The sequence below is a fragment of the Linepithema humile genome, chromosome 1 (assembly GCF_040581485.1).
Source record: "Linepithema humile isolate Giens D197 chromosome 1, Lhum_UNIL_v1.0, whole genome shotgun sequence".
Classification (NCBI taxonomy): Eukaryota; Metazoa; Arthropoda; class Insecta; order Hymenoptera; family Formicidae; genus Linepithema; species Linepithema humile.
The window spans coordinates 2,177,950-2,199,453 of NC_090128.1; the positions used below are offsets into that span (position 1 = coordinate 2,177,950).

At 35.2% G+C, this 21,504-nt stretch overlaps 1 protein-coding gene across 11 annotated transcripts in view; it reads left to right on the forward strand.

Annotated features, from left to right (window-relative positions):
• Positions 1–21,504, forward strand: part of lola (longitudinals lacking) — a 205,232-nt gene that overhangs the window by 114,086 nt on the left and 69,642 nt on the right. Inside the window, exon 7 of one of the 11 annotated variants that reach the window (XM_067348271.1) lies at positions 3,845–5,699. The exons of 8 other annotated variants lie outside the window; for them this stretch is intronic. In XM_067348271.1, coding sequence (XP_067204372.1) covers positions 3,845–4,188 — 344 coding nt within the window. In that variant the 3' untranslated portion in view covers positions 4,189–5,699. Of the gene's footprint in view, positions 1–3,161; positions 3,628–3,844; positions 5,700–8,687; positions 9,866–21,504 lie in introns of those variants that run through there. 2 more of the 11 variants (XM_067348304.1, XM_067348299.1) reach the window with 2 other exon arrangements.

Consider the following 21,504-nt stretch of genomic DNA (forward strand, 5'->3'; position numbering starts at 1 on the left):
AACATATGACAGAAGGGTTTAGACTAGTTAATACACAATGGTGCACTTAAGAAACTTTCTCATTGACATATTAGCGTGGCGATTCAAGTTATAAGCTCGATAAGGAATTATTTGTAAGGATTGAGCGGTGTACGAGACAATTGAAAAGGCGAAAATAAGTAAACACCCGTTTACTTATTTTGATACTGCGGAACTTAAATTTTTCTAATATCTGCGACGAATTGGAAATTATTGGCCAAATTCGCGTGTCTTGGCTGTGATGATTATTATTCGAAAATTGTTAATCGTTTTTTTCGTGTTTATCATTAAATCGACGTAAGCGAAAAGTTATTTATTTTTATCGGCGCGTAGAGTATTCGGATAAATCAAAATCGATAATAAATAAAAAAAAAAAGAAAAAAATTGAATGAAGATGGAGAACACGTACAAGACAATCGTCGCATCTGCATGAGAATTCAAATTCGCAGAGTGTTTATTTGCTTCGATTGATACGTTATATATATGTTACAAATAAAGCGCTAAAAATACAATTAGAGATATATCACTTTAAGCAAAAAATCGTATCGGAAAAAATCGTGTATGTATTTGGTACAAAAATCCATTAAAACTGAACTTACTCTAATTATATTTTCAGCGCTTCAAATATATATGTATATCTTATGACACCACATACATATACACATACACGCAGAGGGATACAATTTATGATAAAATTTTGTTGTTCTGTAAAATGATACTTATGCATAATAAAGTCATACAGTTTACACACATCCTGCTGTTTCATTGAGCAACCGGCTGTCTCGATTGCCAGGAAACAGATGTACGCGACATTTCACACTGCGACACGCTTCAAGGGGATATCTTCGATCTATCTACGGCCTCTGTGGGTTAGGATTTGTTTCTCGTATACATCGCAAGTTCCACGACGGTACATGAAGATAAAGGAATTCGTTCTCTTCTCTAATTATTCAAACGCTGTGGTAATTCTTCTCGAGAATGTGAGAAACGACAACATGACTCTTGCAATTTTCCAGTTATCTCTCTGAGGCATTTTTCCACCAATAGCGATATTGTCTGACAACGTCTACGCGTTTGGCTACGTTCAACGGGTTGACGAGACGTGCAAATTCCTGCTCGATCTATTCGCATCGTTGTCTACGTGCAGAATATTTTGTCTCAATTTTTGCGATCAAACATTTTAAAATTACAAAAAAGAACATTATAGTTTCATTCACGATTAAATTGATTTTTCTAAAAAAATATTTGTTTCTCTATTATATTATTTTTTTCCTGTTTTTTGGTGTTGCTCTTAGCAGTTGTGTTTAGTAATAGTTGAGAGATGCGGTCGATATTCTGAAAAGATCATCAAATTCAATCGATGACGCAGCAGAGAGACAACGCAGTTGATCAATCGATATATTTTTTTTTTTTTTTCGTCCTGTGAATGTTTGTCATTCTTCTTACATGAAACTTTGATTGTGTTTCAGCCAAGCCGCGTACCTTCTGCGACGAATTGCCGCGTGAGGTTTGGAGACGCTGCAAAGACGAGCTGCGCTGCATCAAGTGCACCAAACGGTACAGCGACTGGCGCAGTCTGCGGAAGCACATGAATTACTTCTGCCAAATGGAGCCTCTCTACCCCTGCCCGTACTGTTCCCACAGAGCCAGGTTACCCACCCTGTTGAAGTACCACGTTGTCCGCGAGCACGCGATTCATTGTTCCCGATGAAGAAGCAGTGAGCATCAAGTAAACTGTAAGACAGCGTTCTCGACAAATCCTAAAAAAATTTACAAAATTGTATCCTTTTTACGAAAAGATTAAGACGTTTGTAAATAATCTTGATTTTTTTAAATTAATTTTTATCTGACAAAAATTTTGCAAGAAGTCAGAGTGCTCAAGAGTGAAAAAGTGGCCAAATTAATTTAAGTCCGAATAAAAGAGATTGAAAAAATTATGTAAATACGCAGCTGTTACAGCACGGTATATTACATGCATAGAATATGGAAATTTAAATTAAGCTAGATATAAAGCATTAGATTAAAATTAAGATTTTAGAATTAGTTTAAATTACTTTAAGATCATTGTAACAGATGTCCCTTGTGTGGTTTCCCTGCAATTTCGTTTCAGATTTTTGAGAAACCGAGAATGCAAAAAATATACAGCTAATCTTTCGATTTGTTAAATTTTAATCATATATTATGTTCAATTATGAACGATAAGTTGTATAAAATCATTGTTATTTTGAATATAGAAACTTTCATTCATTTTAAACGTGTAGTTAAAACTATTATTTATGCAATCAAGTTGGACGAATTATTGATTATCATTGCGATTGATGAAATATCAGTAGTTTTTTGTAAATTATATTTAGAAATAATTTAACTTTTACTGTAATAATGATGATAATTATACTTGTTTATGTAATATGTTGGAAATATTATATATATAATAATATTTTATAATATTAAAAATTTTTCTTAATGTTTTATAATATTAAAAAGCTGAATGTATAAAATTCTATATATATTTTTTACTACTATTGTTACATGTGCTCGTCAATGTGTTTATACAAAAGCAGACGTTACATTATACACGAAGTATCTTACGTATTTCTAAAATCATTCAATGATCGATGTGAAATTATTGCTATTTTATTTAGAAACACATTTGAGTAGATTAAGTTTTTTCGGATATTTTATATCCTATATTTTCGATAAAACCAAATGTAATTGCTATATATTTCTAAGTTGTACATTTTCGACAAAGAAATTTTTATAATTAATTTCGATTTGTCTTTGCCATTGATACAATTTATTAATGAAAATATCGCATTAATAAATATTTCCAGTTTTTATTCTTTACGTATTTTCTCTACAGATTTTATGTTAGTTTTGCTACGTTAAGAAAAAGAAATAAAAATCGTATGTTTCCTATTTTCCATTTCCTCGTAAAAACTACGTGACGTGTTTATTCCGGTGCGACATGTGTTCCATTGTGCCGCTACGATTCTCTATGCGCACGGGAAGCTCTTGGACACAAATGATATCATTGTCGTATCACGCCTTTCGTTTCGTTTTTTTCCATTTCGCCGATTTTGATCACCATTCCTCTTCAAAGTGATTTTCATCTTTCTAACATCTTTAATTTGTCTAATTTGTAGGGGATGGCCTGGCGATGCAAGGTCCCAAAGATCTTGCGTACAACTCAGGAAACAAGTCCATCTTCGTGTGCTATAAGTGCGGCAAGGGCTACACGTCGAGGACGATTTTGTATCGTCATCTGAGCACTGTATGCGGCACACCGCTCATGCACCGCTGCAACGTCTGCGGATACAAGACCAGTCGCAAGGACGTTCTCTACAGGCACATACGACACGTGCATAGACCATAGTGGTACGAGGAGAAATGCGAGCTTTTCCGCGCCGGTTTTCAGACCGATTTCTTATCGTCGACTTCGCGCGTCGACTTTGAGACGCGCCGCAAAAGAAACGGTCGAAAAGATTTGCGCGATGTGCAATTTTTTTTTTCATCTGTGTTTAGTCGCATCGTGCGGCATGACGTAGCGGCAGGCTGTACTTTGAAGTGCATTTTGTAAGAGAATTATGACAATAAAAATTTTCCACGGAATTAAGCATGCAGTATTATAAGTAATTAAATAATGAGCTATTCTTTTAGCGAGTTGTGTTGAAATTTTTTGGATTTTTTTTTTTGTCTTTGTTTAATTTAAACTTTGTTTTTCTAATTTGACTGTCTTATTTGTATTTTGTCAATGCCACAGGTCTCTTTGCAATTGTCTTTTATATGGCGAACACGGCTACATCGCAGCTCCCTTCGTTTGTTTCAGGCTGGAACGTGCGCGGCGACACGAATGACTCTTCTGTGAATTACGCGTACAAGCGATGCCCTTTCTGCAAGAAAGTATATTACCCGAGGAATTTGCTGAAGAAGCACATACAGTTCGGCTGCAAGATGAATCCACGCAATGCCGTGACGCAGTTCTCTTGCACCTTTTGTCCATACAAAAGCATGTATAAAGCCAACATGGAGAGACATGTGCGAAATGTTCACAACACCGGCGTCGTCAAATTTCGCTGCGAGCTCTGCAACTTCCGCAGTAATTATTCTTTCTGCGTTCGCAGACATATAAAAACCTTTCATCACTCGACAACAGACGAATCTAAGCAGTAGAAAGTAATTACTTTCCTTCCCAATTTTTTTTTTATTTTATCCCCTACGTGAAAAATAATCGGTAACAGAACTTATGTTATCATCGTGGGAGTTATTATGTATCTCTTTAGAAATGTTTCCAATTGGTCTTGATACCAAATGCCATTTGTAACTAGTTATTTTATTATAATTTTCGAAACAATAGATGATCTTATTTTTTCTATATCGTTGATTTCAATATCTCTCTGAATTATTAATTACATTTTTACTCCAAATAAATAATTTATAGTTTTACGACGACAAGTCTTTTTAGCAGACTCAACACCATTGACGTAATATATTTACCTCTATATTTTAAGACTCAAGATTAATTATCTTTTATATGAATATAATGTGGAATAAATTAATAGTAATTTAGGCGTAATATTATTTTTTATTTAGCATGCGTAGTTCAGATGTCGATGGAATTGAAAAGGTTCTGATGATGTAAAATCACCACCAAGAATAGAAGTATAAATTAGCGATTAATATTCAATTAGATATAAATTCGTCTTTCTGTTCTCCTACTATTAGTATTTAAATTTAATATACGTAAATCATAAGTTGCATATTTTTATTTTACAATAAGTTCCTATTCATTGAAGCATAATGATTTTTTTTTTTTTTTAATCCAAGGCACATGTAATGCACATGTGTTTCACTAATTTTATCTTTTTAATGTTTGTCTTCTTGTCATTCTTATCATAAAATTTTATTTGACAAAACAAAGTCAGTTGCCCATTAACAAGAGAATTCTACGATTGCAATTGTGTGATGCAGAATTAGTAGACTGCCTCGATATATCGATCACTCAAGGTTTCTAATAATTTTATTCACAGAAAATGCCTCTAAAATTCAAGAGAGAAGAGGGGAGAATTTTGTAGTGAACTTAGATTAGTACATATATGATAATGCATTTTAAATTGTCACAATATGTAATTTTAATGATACGCAATTGCAGATGTAAGTCCTTTGTAAATTTAGATTTGAAAAGTATGTGTGTGCGTGCGCGCGTATGTGTGTAATTTTATTCAAAAGACAATGTTTTTTAAAACTCACTATACGTTATCAAACATTTTTTAAATATTCTTCTTTATATCAATTGCAATCGAATTATTTTTTTAACTAACATCGCATTATTTTATCCATCAAGATTTTATATTTTTGATGTGGCCGCATTTCTATTCTTCAAGGTACGAAAAGTACACCATATAAAAATTCGAATAATTTTAAAGTCCAATAACAATCGAGAAAATCATTCTTTGAAATCTTAATAGAGCAATTGCGTTTACATCGGAAATGTAAATCGACTTACTTCATATGCGAACCAGATATTATTATATTTATTGTTAACCGCAGACCTCTTTAATGCTTCTGAAAAAATCCGAGAAAGGGAAATTGTTATTCCTTTTGTGCATCGAGCTTGCTCTCGCCGATGTCTATATCGGTGTATAATTGCGTAACATTTGTGATAAATAAAAAGTTACGAGCGATGTGCGCTTGTTACTTACTTTTCCTACCAGAGTATTTCTTATTTTTGGTTTGAGGTATACAATGCTTGGGCCTGTTTTGGAGTTTCTAACGTTGCATCGAGGAATACATACATTGTAACGCAATAAAAATGTAAATGATAAAATAGAATGTAATATTTTTTTATGAAATTGATATATAATTTATCTTATTATGACATCGATTTTGACGTTGAACAGGCAGTTGAATTTATATTCCGTTTTTATTGTAATTAGAAAAGAATTATTTTTAATTCTTTTATTTACTATCCTCGTAATATTTGTTTCACCTTTCTCGCAATACCTTCACAAAATATATTTAAATTTTAAGAATATTAATAAATATTTTATTACATACAATTTCCAAAATTTAATTTTTAATTAATTATAAAATATCTTTCATAAAATTTTAATAAGTTTGAACAAAATGCATTAAAATTTGTATAAAGTGTTTATTGTAATAGCTTGTTGTCTCTATTAACCGACTTGATGTTATTGTTTCAGCATTAATGGTACACATATTGTTTTCCTTCAAAAGTGAGAGAGTGATCGACAGGACACCAGCGGTAACGAAACTTTGCACCAGCAGCAGAAAGATACAATCAGATCGACATATATGCACTAATTGCAACAAAGGTTACACATTAAAGGAAAACCTCCAGAAGCATTAAATGTTAGAGTGTGAAGTCTGAATTCAGCTACGAAGAAAGGCACAACAAGCGCCGTAAGAAGAATCGTGAGAAAAGCACCGCCTAAAATAATTTTCGACTAATTAATCTTCGCATCCCCGACGAGCAATTCGAATGTTGTCATTTGAATATTTACTCAAAATGATTTTCATCAAATTATCCTAGCAGTATCAGTTGTATTGACAATTTTTCCGTCGCCGAATGACGCCATCGGTATCGATTTATCGTCTTGAAGTTCCTCTGAAAATTTATATTCGTCAGATATGCTTGCGCCTGAGATTGTCGATTGCCTTTATTAACCGATTTGATGTGGATGTTTCAGTTATGCGGCCTTACAAGATGATGTACGTCGGCGAAATGCATGATAAGATCTTCGTATGCATGGACTGCGGCAAGAGCTACGCGGTGAAGAGATCTCTCTGGAGGCATCGGAAATTCGAGTGCGTGAACTCGAAGCCTAAATTCAGCTGCGAGGTGTGCCCGTATAAGAGCCCGCACAAATGGTGCATCGACAAGCACAGGAAGAAACATCACGGCAATTTTTGTAATCGCTTTTCGATTAGTTAAAATTATTATAATTGTCGCACTAGTAATCCGGCCTAGGGAATTATTTTCACAATAAAATGACTGTTTTATTTATATTTTATAATTTACCTATCAATATAAAGTTGCCATTTGTTTTACTTTTATACCAATTTTATGATCGATTGTGTCAGTATAAAAAGATGCATTTTCGTAAAAAAACATACGTACTTAAAGGATTTGATCATTAATAACTATTATATTACTGAACTACTAAAGGATTTTTTGTGGCGTCGTGTAGATTAATTTTGTTTTTTTTAATAGCGTCGTTATAGCTTTTTGTAAAATGTACGAGAAAGTAATCTATTTATATAGAACTTTTTTTATTTTAAAAATGTCATTATTATAAGAATATTAAATATCTAATGTGATATATTATTACAATATATAACTATAAATATATGAAATAAAATTCTGTGACATTCGAAAGAAAATAAACCGAAGACTTTTTTGTAATAGATACTAAGTTCGTTATTTTGTTGAATTTCTCGTTTTTTTATCGAATCTAAAAAAAATTACACAAAATTTATATGAAATTTTTTCTATTATAAAATAAAAGTAACGAAATGTAAAGGTTATTTTATCAAAAATTTTTAATTCTTTAGGTATATATTCACCAGCGATGAGTGAGGATATCTGAGGAGAAAATCCAGGCGTCGAAAGCAAAAATTGAAAAGTTGCAAGAATGCAGAACAGAGACCAACGTCCCTTTTCTGCACACAAAAAGATTTTTTTTTGTTCGGTTAATTATCGGATACTTATTTTTTTCAGGAAAGAAGAAGACATGTCTTTAAGATTTTACTTAACAAAGTATAATTTTAGATTATTTATTAAGGAAAAAAGGACATACGATTAGAATATGTAGTAATATAAAAGATTTTGAAAGTTAATAGATTTAAGGCGCGAAAGACTTTCGGTTTAATACTTGAATTTTAGTCGCTAAGTTTTCTGGCGAACTGTATCCTTAAGATATATATATCGAAGAGTGAATTAATATTTGTATATATTATTTCAGCAATGAGCGCTTTAATAGAAATATGTTTGGCAGCTTGGTAAATTGACTTCTAATCCTTCCGATCCTGATCTTCAGACTCCTCTTTAGAATCTATGGAGTAGTAAACCTTGTGTGACTTATTTGCAAAGTTTTTTGAGCTTTCGTTGATTTTTAAGATGGCTTTCGAGTTTTGAAGGAACTAAGCTTTCGGAAAGTGCAACTTTCCGATCTTCTCGCGGCAAGAAATATTCGTCTGAGATAATTCATGAGAATCCTAAGTTTGATTTATGAGATTTCGTCAATTTTATCGGACACGTGCGCGAATTTATAATATGCAACAATTTGCGAAAAATATTTTGTGATTCTTTCGTGAAATTGTCGATTATTATAATCGCTACAAGATGAAGAAGGTATGTTGCGATGCAGATACCTTTTTTTTAATCTTACGAAGAAGGATATGCCAATCATTCGAATTTTCTTTAACTCATTGATTTTCCATTCGAAGACTATAAATTTGCAAACACAAAACGACATATCTCATAAGTCGGACTTAGTGCTACTCTAAATACCCGCGAGTGCTTTCACCGTGGCTCTATCCTGATATTGTTGTTTTTTTTGTTTTTTTTTTTTTGTTGAATCCTTTCTGCGAGGCTTGTACGGCGCAGCTGACTTTCGCTCAACTGACTAACTTAGTCTCTCTGTTTGCAGCTTACCGGAAGATGTACATGGGCGATCAGGTCCTCGGCTACACCTGCACCATGTGCAGCAAGTTCTACAAGATGTGGAGCAACTATCTGAAGCACAAGTGCGAGCCGCCGCAGTTCAAGTGCCCGCTGTGCCCGTTCGCCGCCTTTAAAGCTTTCATCCTGCACGCCCATCAGGCCGAGCAGCATTTTAAGGTCACCTCGCCGAACACATAAAATCGACGCTGCGGACCGGGGAGGAATTGTTGAATTGCCTTAGTCGTCGTTATGATTCTTCGTGGCTAGTGTGCGCCATGTTGTCGTAATTGTCAACTCGAGGACTTGCAGCTCCGATAAAGAAGATCTATGAGCGACTCGGTCCCGAGACCTCGACGACCGTTTTCTAAGTAGTCTTTCCGATTAGAAATCCCGAGGAAGCGTCCGAAGAGTATATTTTTCGTAAACTCCCGTAAGCTCGTAAGCTGCGATGACGATAAGGTAGTTCTCGAGGGATTATTGTAGCTCGACGTATTGCGTTAATTAATAACCAGCGTTCGTCGGCGCGTTTTGTCACGAGACGGAAGAAGAATCAGATCTCACAAATGGACGGTGCACGTGCATTTCGAGATGACGCGGGAACCGAAATTTATGTCATTTGTAGTATATCTTTTTTCTTCGTAACATTTTATCACATAATCACGTAAGTATAATAGCGCTGAGACCGAAGGTACAGAAATATAATGCAAGGAATTCGTATCTCAATTGAACGAACGGTATATTCTAATTTAAACTCTAAAGGGAAAAAGACTGAGCGACAATAATAAGGCTTACGAGATGCGCGATCACGTTTGCCTCGTGCTTTTTGCAAACAAATATTATGCAGCTCCCTTGTGATCAAGGATACAATATTAGAAAGTGTTCATCCTGCTTCATCGGAAAGCCAAACATAGTGGAAAGAATAAAATATACTATGAATGAATATTTTATCCATCGAGAATGAGTGCTTGGATCTGACGATAAATATTGTTGCCAATACTGTACACGATCGATTATCGCTGCATATATCAATCTCGAAATTTTATTTCGGCAAATGCCAGCCGCTTACACACGATCATAAAGATACCGCATAATCCGTAGTATTTATAAATGCATGTATTTTCGTAATACCAACAATAAAGTGTCAAGAAAGTGTTAAAAGCAAAACGTGAGTCTCATTTTTAGTTGGCAAGGCAGCAAACTGTTACAATGATTTTTTTTCTCCTAAAAATAGTCCAGCGGTCCCAAAACTAGAGCTTTACTGTAACAACGAAATCCATATTTTGGAAGAAAAAATAAAAATAAAACTTTCCCTTACTCTAAAATTCGACAAATATACGTTTATCGGAAACATATTTTTCACGAAGTTTTTTAAATGTTTATTTTTGTCAATGTAAAATTTATTTCATCCATCGGTGCTTTTTTTCTAGAACGGTTTATCTACTGAATATGAACCCTCTCGAAATTTTTCAGGCTGTGAGTTACTAACAAACGATTAAATGTGTTTTCTGTTTCAGATCGGCCGAAGGATTCGACTAAACAGCACGATCTCAGCGAGCTACTCGGTACGGCACAAAAATGCGCACAAAATGCTAATGTCGATGTTGACGCATTTGTGAGGGCGAGAGTATTGTTGATTGTCGCGAAATGTCAAGACGACTATTCAAAGTGGCGCTCTTCCTTCCGTTTCAGGTTTGCACAAGTGCGGCGAGTGCAAGAAAGTATACAGGTCGCGGATGGCGCTTAACCGGCACGTGCGAGAGGAGTGCGGCAGAATCTTATACACTTGTCCGTACTGCCACAACGTGATGCCGATGAAGTTCAATCTGTTAAATCATCTGAAGAAGGAGCACGGTTGCTAAGATTTAATCATCGGCAATGAGAGAAACGACTCTGTTATCCACTTCGCGATCGCCTTCATCAACGTTAACGCTTTTCTTTTACAAGCAAATGAATATTCTAAAATTCGACAATTGTTGTATAACATCACGTTTGTTTGCAACATTGTAAATTATTAATACTTTATAATACTTGTGTTCAAATTGTGTTCCATTGTTGTAATGTTGAAAATGGTTTGAAGGGTCAGACTTTATGCCGTATATTTGAATAATTTATAAAAATTCGTATCTTTTAGCACTTATTTCTGTCCAAAGTAAATTTATTGTTCTAATATTAACGCAAATATGTGATGTTAATAGATTATATTGTTATATAATTATGTAGGCAATACCCCCCGTAAAATCCTGTTTCTCGACGATAGAATGTTATAAAGATTATAAGGGGTATAAATGAAAATATTGAATGTTAATATGTTATATATGTTTATGATAGATTTTTGTCACATATATATCTTTCTTTGATTTCCATTATACTTTTTATCAAAATGGGCAATCTCTTTTGTTAAGTTTTGCAATTTACGAAATAAATTGAAAATTGTTTAACAAAATACGCTTTAATTTATTGTATGTCTGATATAAAATGTAGAAAATTATACGGCAGACTGACTTTTAATTTTCTAAATTGAGAAGATTATGCGGTGCCAATACTATACGCAATATCATTTTCATTACATTATAACATTTTCCTTATAAAACGCTTCTTGTAAAAATTGACACTTGTTTCTAATATCATCATTTATATTGAGCATTGAAGCAAAATATATTTTAAAGGCAAATTTTTGGGAAATTGAAGGTTTAAATAAACGCAAATACGCAGTGTTCGGCATTCTTAAAAAAAGAAAAAGAATTTGTTACAAAAATCTTGTGCTTATAAAGATAAAAAGTCTATGCTTATAAAAATAAATTTTGTTTATAAAAAGTTTCGAAAGGATTATTAATTAAGCAGCAAATACTCATATAATAATTATATGCGTCGCTTTTTCTAAGATTAATAACAAGAAATTTACTAATGATTGCATGAAAGTTCGCTGTTCGTCATAATTTTATATTTTGCTTTCGCATTTATTTCACGCGCTTATCCTATTTTAATCCTTAAAAATTGTCTGTATGCCGAAGAAAGACTAAACCGTCAGCAGAATAGAATGACAGTAACATGTGAAAAGATATACTTTCTAGATTTATTGTGGAGAGAGAAAAAGAAATTTAGGTTTTCCGCGTGTATTCCTTTCTTCTAATGTATTTTTACGAAGCAAACATTAACAGGCAGGCACAAGAGGATAATTTTGGTCGTTGATATTCAACTTTCAGCTATTTGACATTAATTTTGATGCTAATCTGACACGAAATATTTTCGCGCAGAATGAAGACTGATTCTAAATAAAATTTTGGCACCAAAAATTGTCGAAAATGGAAGTTTTGAAATATTATTTACAATTTTATATCACATCTTTGTTAACTTTTTTTCATTATTTAATTAGTGTTTTTGTAATACACTGTTATGCTAAATGAAAAGAATAATCCAATATTCAATTAATTTCCAACTGCAATATGTTGTACAAATTGCTAAATATTTTTTTTTATTGTTACTAATTGTGAAAAACGTGTTTGAGAAAAATAGAATTAATGCTTTGTGTAAATCTTTGCGAAATAATTTTGAAGTACATAATATTTTTTGTATGTATTATTTATTTTTATTATTTTTAATGTGTTATTTATGTTTATTATGTATGTGATATTTATGTGTTTTTAATTATTTCTTGATGAATACCAGCGACCATTGAAACGAAGAATAAAGCTGAGCGATTTGTATTAACATAGCTATGTGATTTTTCTTTGCAGGCAGTCTTCATCGAAATCAAGCGATCTCTCAGTACATGTGCAGCATCTGTGGAAACATGTACGTGTATCACAGCTCGTTGCAAAGACACGTGAGGGAGGAATGCGGAAAACCACCGAAGTATCAATGCCTGTACTGCCCAAAGAAATCCAAGTTGCGATGCAATCTCTTGAAGCACATGCGATCGCAGCACAACAAAGATTTGATCGCGGACGAAATCTAAATGCGCGAGGTTCATAAGAACTTATCTACGGTTACTCAATAGCTCTGGGAAACAATATAGTCCATCTTTCCAGCTCTTTGAAATATATAAATGCGTTATATATAATGATAAGTTCAATAATTCCTGTGATATCTATGCAGCTATTATGTGTCTATTCGAAAGCGGTTTCGATCGGAATAATTCCAATTTTTGTTAATTATCCTGTTATGAATAAACGAACGACAATTCCGACACCTCATGAGCAACTGGAAAGTTCGATTTCGATTGAAATAATTCAAAGTCAATTTTTATCACAATGCTTAGATTTTATAATTAAGTTGTTACAATGGCGAATACTGAATTTTAAAAAATTTGTTTTAATTATATACCTTGCATTTTTCTTCACAGCAAATAAATTCCGTAAAAAAAATAAATTCAGTTCAGCGGATTTCAATGAGACTCATAATAGCTCGAAGACAGAAATGAAAATGGGAGTTTTTTCGATGTTTCGCGCGTTTAGTGTGTTCAAGCGTCATTAAGCGTTTTAAATAGAAATCACTCATTTCTCTAATGTAAGGCGTACATTGTACTATAATATACACTTTGACGTGATTTCGTATATAATGGCGCATATAATGACACTGTGAACGCATTGTAAATAAATATTTGAAGTCTGATGTAGGTCTGATACCAACCTTAAGATTTGAAAATTTTATTTTAAAGGCTTGATTAAAGTGCCAAATGATGCCTAAAGAAAATGTTGCGACAACATTATGTTCACTTTAATTGTTCTATGAAGAAAATAATTTTGTTAAACGTTTTTATTAAAAATCTATATAATTAATTCACATGCGAAATATATATTATAAACATAATTCTTTGTATTGCTATATTTCATTAATTGCTAAATTAAAGCAAAGAATTGAATGTCCACAATAACTTCTCCCGATTTATCATTACACTGTTTCTATCGTTTGAACTACGCAATCGTATTCAGTATGATTTATTAATTAAAAAAAATTGATTAACTTATTGTACATACTTGTTTGTATTATATCTGTTTAATTCTACGATCCAGATAATCGACATCTATTGAACGAAAGAGATTAAGTTATGTACATGGAAGGAGAGGTGCTATGAGAATTAAAAATTGAGCCGAGATCTGCTCGTGCTCGTCCGAAAGACATCAATGTTTCCTGCGTGTCCTAATCGAAGTCGCTGACGGGTCTACGTGTTGTTTTCTTTTTCAGACACCTGCAACACTTGTCTGGCCTGCTCGAAGACGTACAAATGGAAGAAATCGCTACATCGACATATACGCGAGAGCCCGGAGTGCTGGCCGGTTCTCCTCATTTCTGGCAACGGCGAATTTATTCGGCAGATTCAATACAAGATGATGTACAATACCAACAAGTGAATGTCGAGTGAAGAATTAACGAAGACGATCGGAATCGCACATGAACTCTCTTTCTTGTTACATTTGTTAATTAATATTTGTAAATATTTTTTATAAGAATAAATGTTTTATTCTAAATATAATATAATTTTGCAATGACTGTGCTTTATACTCGTTAAGGAGCACAAAATAACAAGTGATACTAGTCGCTAATGATTAGTTAAGCGACGATATAACGTATTTTTTGTTCGAGACTTTATTAATATACCGCTTAGAGAGAAAATTTAAAAGTACATTAACACTTCTATATATATATGGATATATATATGTATCCATACATATAAAGAAAGAGTAAATTTTCAATTTTTATTATTTTGTTAATATATTTTGGATTTATTTTGTTGATGATATAAATCCGAAAAAAACAGGTGCTATTTTTTCATTTATTCCGTTTATTTGTTGCACATGTGAATTCATTTGAGATTCTGATTTTGTTATGTCATTATCTGCAGAACGATTTTTTAATATTCCTGTTCTTTCAAGAATTCCCACTCCTTCCGACACGTTATCCTTTTTTTTAGACATCATTTTCCTCGAAGAAACATTTTGATTGATACGATGATTTTTCACAGATTACCGCCGAGCTTGGAGCAATTTGTGCTATCTTTACGTTTAGCGAATTATTATGTGACGTAAGTATATTCCTTTAGTAGATGCAGATCTCCTCTCCTCGTCCTAAATCAACGATCCAGGACTAAAGCCGTTTCACCGAAAATTCAAGTAGCTGAGTACATATTCTACACGATCGTCGCTCGTAGATCGTCAGAGCAGATACTAAGATGTCGCATGCGACCCTCTGTTTCAGGTCGTTCCGAGGCCGTCGTTGTCGTCTTCAAAAAGCCTTTTCCCTGCATGTACTGCGAGCGCAGCTACAAGAACAAGAGCTCGCTGAATCGCCACTTGCAGTACGAGTGCGGCAAGGAGAAACAGTTTATTTGTCCGATTTGCCGAAGAAGATTGATCCAGAAGAGCAGTCTGCACAAACACTTGCTCGCCGTTCACGGGATTTGACCGTGATAAAAAAAAAAAAGACAGAGAAACCGTTTATTCTTTTTTTTTATATATATATATATATAAAAATTGTTTTTTTTTTATGGGACATCGACAAATAATGCAGTGCAAGCAGAATATAGACTATACTCTCATCGATTTTGTTATTTCATTGTTTCGCCCTCACGGATACTTTGATTTGTGTATAATATACATAAACGTCGATACACTCCTTTCCCATGTACATGTACACCTGTATACATTTAATTGTTATATATATCGCGTTTTGTGTTATATAAATTTTCTCCAGCATACAGAAGAATCATTTTCATTGATCTTGTCTCACTGGGTCAATATACCGCGAAATCGTTTTCACTTCGCGTTGCATTCTGTTTTTGGGTATTTTGTTTGAAGGGTTGGAAACTGGTGTCCTCTCAGTCGAGAGGGGAAAGCTGGAGCATGAGGAGGGGCTATGCGCAAAAGTAAATCTTAACGGAGTCCGATCGTTGACATCATTGATTTGTGTTTTGATTTCTGTCGCGAATCGCCAATATACTTTCAAATTGCGTAAAAGAATGTTTTTGAGACCTCCTCTTTGTTCGTCGTTCCCGTCTCGTGCAGTTTATTTCACGCCTCTTCACATTAGACTCATATCCTTGGCAAAATTTGTTCCTGGGCGCATCTATCTTCGGGGCTATTGGCTGATACATTGTGTGTTGGGTTGGTTACGGGTTTTAATCTCACTGATCTCTGCCAATCGCACATTCATACATCGACGGAACGCCCCTTGTCTTCCCCCCTTTTTTTTTGTCCTCTTTCGTTTTCGTCGTCGTCCAGTAAAATCACACGATGTGCATTGCGACATTTCTACGGTTCTCGAGTCAAATCATGCTTGATCCGTGGCAAAGATATTTCACAAAAAACGACCAAGTTCGGAGTCACGAGTTCCTATATATGAGTTAAAGTGTTTTCTAAAAAAAAAATCCAACAATTATGACGACAGTGAGATAACTTCGCCATATATTTACAAGCATGATCTTGACGAGACAAACGTCGAACTCGACACGCGGAATCGGCGGAAACGTTAATTCTTGCACACGTTGAAATTCTATATTTTCGCCGATACCGCGTGGAGCAGTGAGGATGTCGTGCAAACCGTGCGACGAAGCGAGCGAGCGAGCCAACTGTATCTTCTTCAAAGATTTAATCTCTTTACCACCTTCGCGCCCCCGTCGGCGCTGGGTCCTTGTTACAGAAATGGGTGCGCTGTTGTCTCTTCTACGTTGTCCTTCCGATTATAAGCCAGCGACCAAGAAGGGCCACCGTGCATCCGCGCCGACGATGATGACGCGGGCCAACATCGCCATGGCGAACAGGCGCTTCAGCAACAACACCGGCGGCGACAGCAACAGCTACGACGACGGAAGCAGCGGCGGCGGCGGCGGCGGCGGCGGCGGCGGCGACACGGCGTCCGCACGTGAGCTCGTATTTCCAGACTCGTTCGAGGTGCTGCCGCAGCCGCACGACCCGAGGCATTTCGTCTACATGGCGGGAGTGCACGAGCAGCAGCGCAAGTTCCGTTGCCGCTTCTGCGGCAAGGGCTACCGCTGGAAGAGCACGATGCGTCGCCACGAAACGGTGGAGTGCGGTGGCAAACCGCCGGCCTTCCAATGCCCGGAGTGTCCGTACAAGGCGCGACAACGCGGAAACCTAACCGTGCACTTCAAGCGGCATCACCAGAAGAACTACGACGAGAACGCTTAGAAGATCCCAACGCCACGCGCGCGTTGTAGACTTTCTCGCTGAGGAGCGATTGTCGTGCGCGGACGCTCTCGAATTCGCGGCTTCTCTCTTTCCGACCCTTGTAAAGGACGATTTGCGTTTCGCGTGATCGCGATTCTAAACGATTTTGCGAGCTGAACGCGTTTGCGCAAGATTCTTGATTCATGATTTAACTGTAAAAATTTGTATTCTTCGTAATGTCAAAATTTTTTTATCTTTCCTACTTCTGAAGTATTTTAATTCGTGTGAATATTTATCTTCACTTTTCCAATCAAGTTTTAGAGGCACGATATTTGAACAATAGCATGTTTCAAATATCTGAGGAAAGTAATCGCACTGTATGATGGAACACGCGTATATCACATTCGGTATATTTGGATTTTTTCACTTTTATTCTGAAATAACACGGTGCCTGTGGAGTTAAAGTAAAAAAGCTGTTTGTGTTAAATCGAACATAAGATAAAAAATATTTTCTATTTTTACGGAGCTTAATGACACATTTTATAATCTTGCCTCACTACTGTAGATCTGTTAATCTTTAAAGATACTATTGCAAAGTATGCCACTGAGGCGTGTCAGTTTTTTAGAAATTGTGCAGACTTTGAAGAAATATCTTGAAAATATTTTTCTAGAATTTTATATTTTTCACAGAACCTCGACGAGAATCCAGCATTTTCACGCGCCTCGCATTCGATTTTTGTGCGAAATTTTACGAAGACCCGTAATCTCATTTTTAATTAATTAGTTAATGCTAAATGTAACCGTCCGATTTTAAATTTTATTTTTTAACAGGTAGATCATATTCGATGTTAATGTGAGATAAGAAATCGATAGAGCCGTTCAGAAATGCGCGGCGAGAATACGGGCCAAAGCGTTTGAATTTATTTGTAAGACGATGGGTTACTTAAGGAACTTAAAGATACATTATTGGTTTAATTTTATTTGTTGGGGTTGGTGATAAATTGTAGTTAGTAGCTCGCGTAACTTTATTGCTTTAATTCGTATGCTAAGCTCACGTGATGACATTTCCACCGCCGATCGATCGAGAATACTACCGTTAAGGAATGCAGTATAAATTATCGTTGCGATTTTACACGACCATATTGCTGAAGAGATTTTACACGACCATATTGCTGAAGAGATTTTACACAGATTTTGGCAATCGAACGATCAAGGCAGTCCGGAATTTGTTTTTCAAAAATTGCGAATACATTCCAACGATCACATTGATCGAGTTTTATGTAACTTGTATTTCGAATTTTATTTCAATTTTTTTTTTTTTTTTATATACTGACCTAGAAAATAATGTTTGTGAGAGACACGGGGGAGCTGTTTTTTTTTTTTTTTTTTTTTTTTTCTTCAAAAATTGAAAAAGAAAAACGTTGCTTGACAAAATTGTATTCATAATTTACACGGGACGCGATGTTTTTGATAATTCAATCGAAAAAAGGTGGTTCGCATAATGCAAGAGTAAACAGCGGAAACGGTTCGTAATGTCATCGGTGTAATTTAGGTCTTTAAGCCTCCATCGATTAAATTCGATTTCGTTCGAATGATCGACGAGAATTCCCAAAGTGCCTTCCACGAGAAATCAACAGCCGGGGATGCGAGTCGGAGTCGCGTATTCGTTTTTACTGGTGATGTTCGCGAAACAATCTCCGGAAGATTGGTTACCTGAGAACACTTAGCCGCTTACAATAGACAATAATTATCTGTTCTTCCAGATTCGCGTGCTCGCGATCGCGGATACGAACGTTAGAACGGTTTATATATACACTAGAGATTACTGTTGATTCGCCCGAACCAATGTTAGCATTTCTGACGTGTGTCGCTGAAGTAAACCAACGAATAGCAAGAAGATTTCCGCTACATACCCGACAAAGTACAAAGATTCGCATTTCGCAATCACTTCAACGCGCGTCTCGAACAGCGTAGGGAAGACTACAGCTATACAATCTTAGCAAATTATTCGACCGTAATTTTTGCCGCTCCTTCACAATTTTTTAAGGAGCTTAACGAGCAGCTCATATCTTAATGAGGATCGTTTGATACGTGATCTTCGATTATCGCCGTCGCGCATAGAAAGCTACAATTTTACGATTTCATTCTTTGACACATTTTCCGCGGCCTGATTGCTCGGGCGTAATTCTAAGGATTGCGATAATTGGAGAGCACGGCGATCACGTCCGACATATCATGTAATGTTAAGGACCACTTGTACCTTTAGGCGAATTTACGAGCGCAGCCTTGTTGGGGCTCGAACGTGCAAACGGGTCGATCTTATGATCTTAACAATCGTCGTGTGTCTCGTTATGCATAAATATATTGAATCTAGTGAATCAAATATGAGATATTATGTGTGTAATATAATATGTTATAAAAATTATAGATGTATCAGGCTCTGGTGATTAAAATCAATAATATTCGAAAGGAGCGTAAAGAGCCAACAGCCGGTTATTCGTGCGAAGGTTATCGTATATTAGCTTTTAACCATTATTACATTTACATTAAAACATGTTTTAATGTAAAACATGTTTTAATGTAAATGTAATAATGGTTAAAAACTAATATACATTTTAATATACGTTTTAATGTAAAACATGTTTTAATGTAAATGTAATAATGGTTAAAAGCTAATATACGATAACCTTCGCACGAATAACCGGCTGTTGGCTCTTTACGCTCCTTTCGAATATTATTGATAATATATTATATTACATATATAATCTGTCATTACTGATATACATATTACATATGTATATGTCTGTTATTACTAATATTGTTATATATTATATATCAGTACTATATATATCATATATTATAACAGTATAATACTGTTATCTTGTTTGTCACCAAGAAAATTTACAAGCATTCTTTACATGCAATCACGATTTTCGGTACTTACATTTCACTTTTGCATCTTTCTTCATTTAATACGGCTGACAGTATTTAATACACACAATTTTCCAGATCGACGAGATCGACCAGCTTGACACGTCACACAGGACCATACTCATAGGATTATACGGATGTTTTTTCCATTTTTTATATGCATATACACGTTTATACATACATATTATATAGAAATACATACATAGGGTGTCATGGAATTATCGCGATTCCTTTCATTTGCGGACTCTGACTCGTATTTTGCCATTAAATTTTCAGTACCATCAATACCTGTGAATTTTTAATTGTAAGTTGCTTAATACGCAGAGATTGGATCTCCATAATCTTCAGATTTAAGGCTCCTGGGCTCGCCGCGGCCATGTTGGCAATCGTGGCGTCAGAGGCGAGGGATTACACGCTGAGAATTCTTGCGTGCCATTTTTAAATAAAAAGATATTTTGATGAAATAATGCGATATGAATCGTATCACATTCATTTTATGGTTGTTTATTAACTGTTAAGGGAAAAGCGTAGTTTTCGGACAATTTTACAAGTGTGCTAAAGCGATCTATAATGTTATTTCATCAAAATATCTTTTTATTTAAAAATGGCACGCAAGAATTCTAACGTGTCATTTCTCGCCTCTGACGTCACGATTCAACATGGCGAGTATCCAGGAGCCTTAATAAATCATAAAACTTCAGATAATTTGAAATAAATTTCTAGCGCGATAGAAAATTTAAAATTTATTTATTACAAAAAAAGAATTCAAAGAGCAAAAGACGGCAGTAAGAACGAAAAGAACGCAGGTGTTGATGCGTGAAAAACAATTTATCGACAAAAGAATAAAAACGAGGGAGAACGGTAAGAAAAAATGTTGTCAAATCTTCATCGAAATCTTCATGAAAATGGTTTCGTATTAATTAGAGAATCCGCAGATGCCGAAAGAAATGGTGATGGTTTTGGGGTACATATAAACAGACACGCCGGGTGAAAGAGAGATACTGAGAAAGAGAACGAAAGTAACGTTGAGAGTCGACGCACGTCCGGCCGTGGAACGCGCGTTAGTATTTTTGATATCAGTATTTGCGAACACGCTCGCGTCTTTACCTGCCTGCCTGCCTGCGAGACGACGCAGGTTATACTCGTTGCATCTTTACCCATAGCTCTTGACCTCATGATCTTCATCATGGGTGCCAGTCCGATCCGGCGGCTGTTCGCCACTGCGTAGTCGATCGGCCGCGATCGACCTCATTATTTCGAGACTCTTGTTACCGAATCCTTATCGCTTAATATTTAAGTATGCGTTTTACATATTTTTTTCGTCAACTTTTTTTTTCCGTCTCTCTTTTTAGTCCTCGTTTAAGGTTTTTCACATCGTATCGGGCAAGAAGGGAGCGATCTGAACCACGTCGCGCTCCGTCCCTCTTCGTTGCACCGCAGTACCTTCAATATTTAACGCTCTGTCTTCTTTATCTTCTACTTTTTATTTGGAAAGGTTTATCAAGCGAATTAAGAATTATTATTATAATAATTATCAGTAAATAATTAATATTATAATTCTTATTATTATTAATATTATTAATAAAGAGACAGTCTTTATTGCGGGTTATTTTCTAAAAGTCGACGTGTTTGTTCTTTTTACCCGAAACTCACCTCTCACTCTTTATTAGTGATAACGATTTTGTGCATTATTTCTTCGGAAATCTCTCCGGCCATTGATAATTTTATGGCGCGACATGATACCGTATT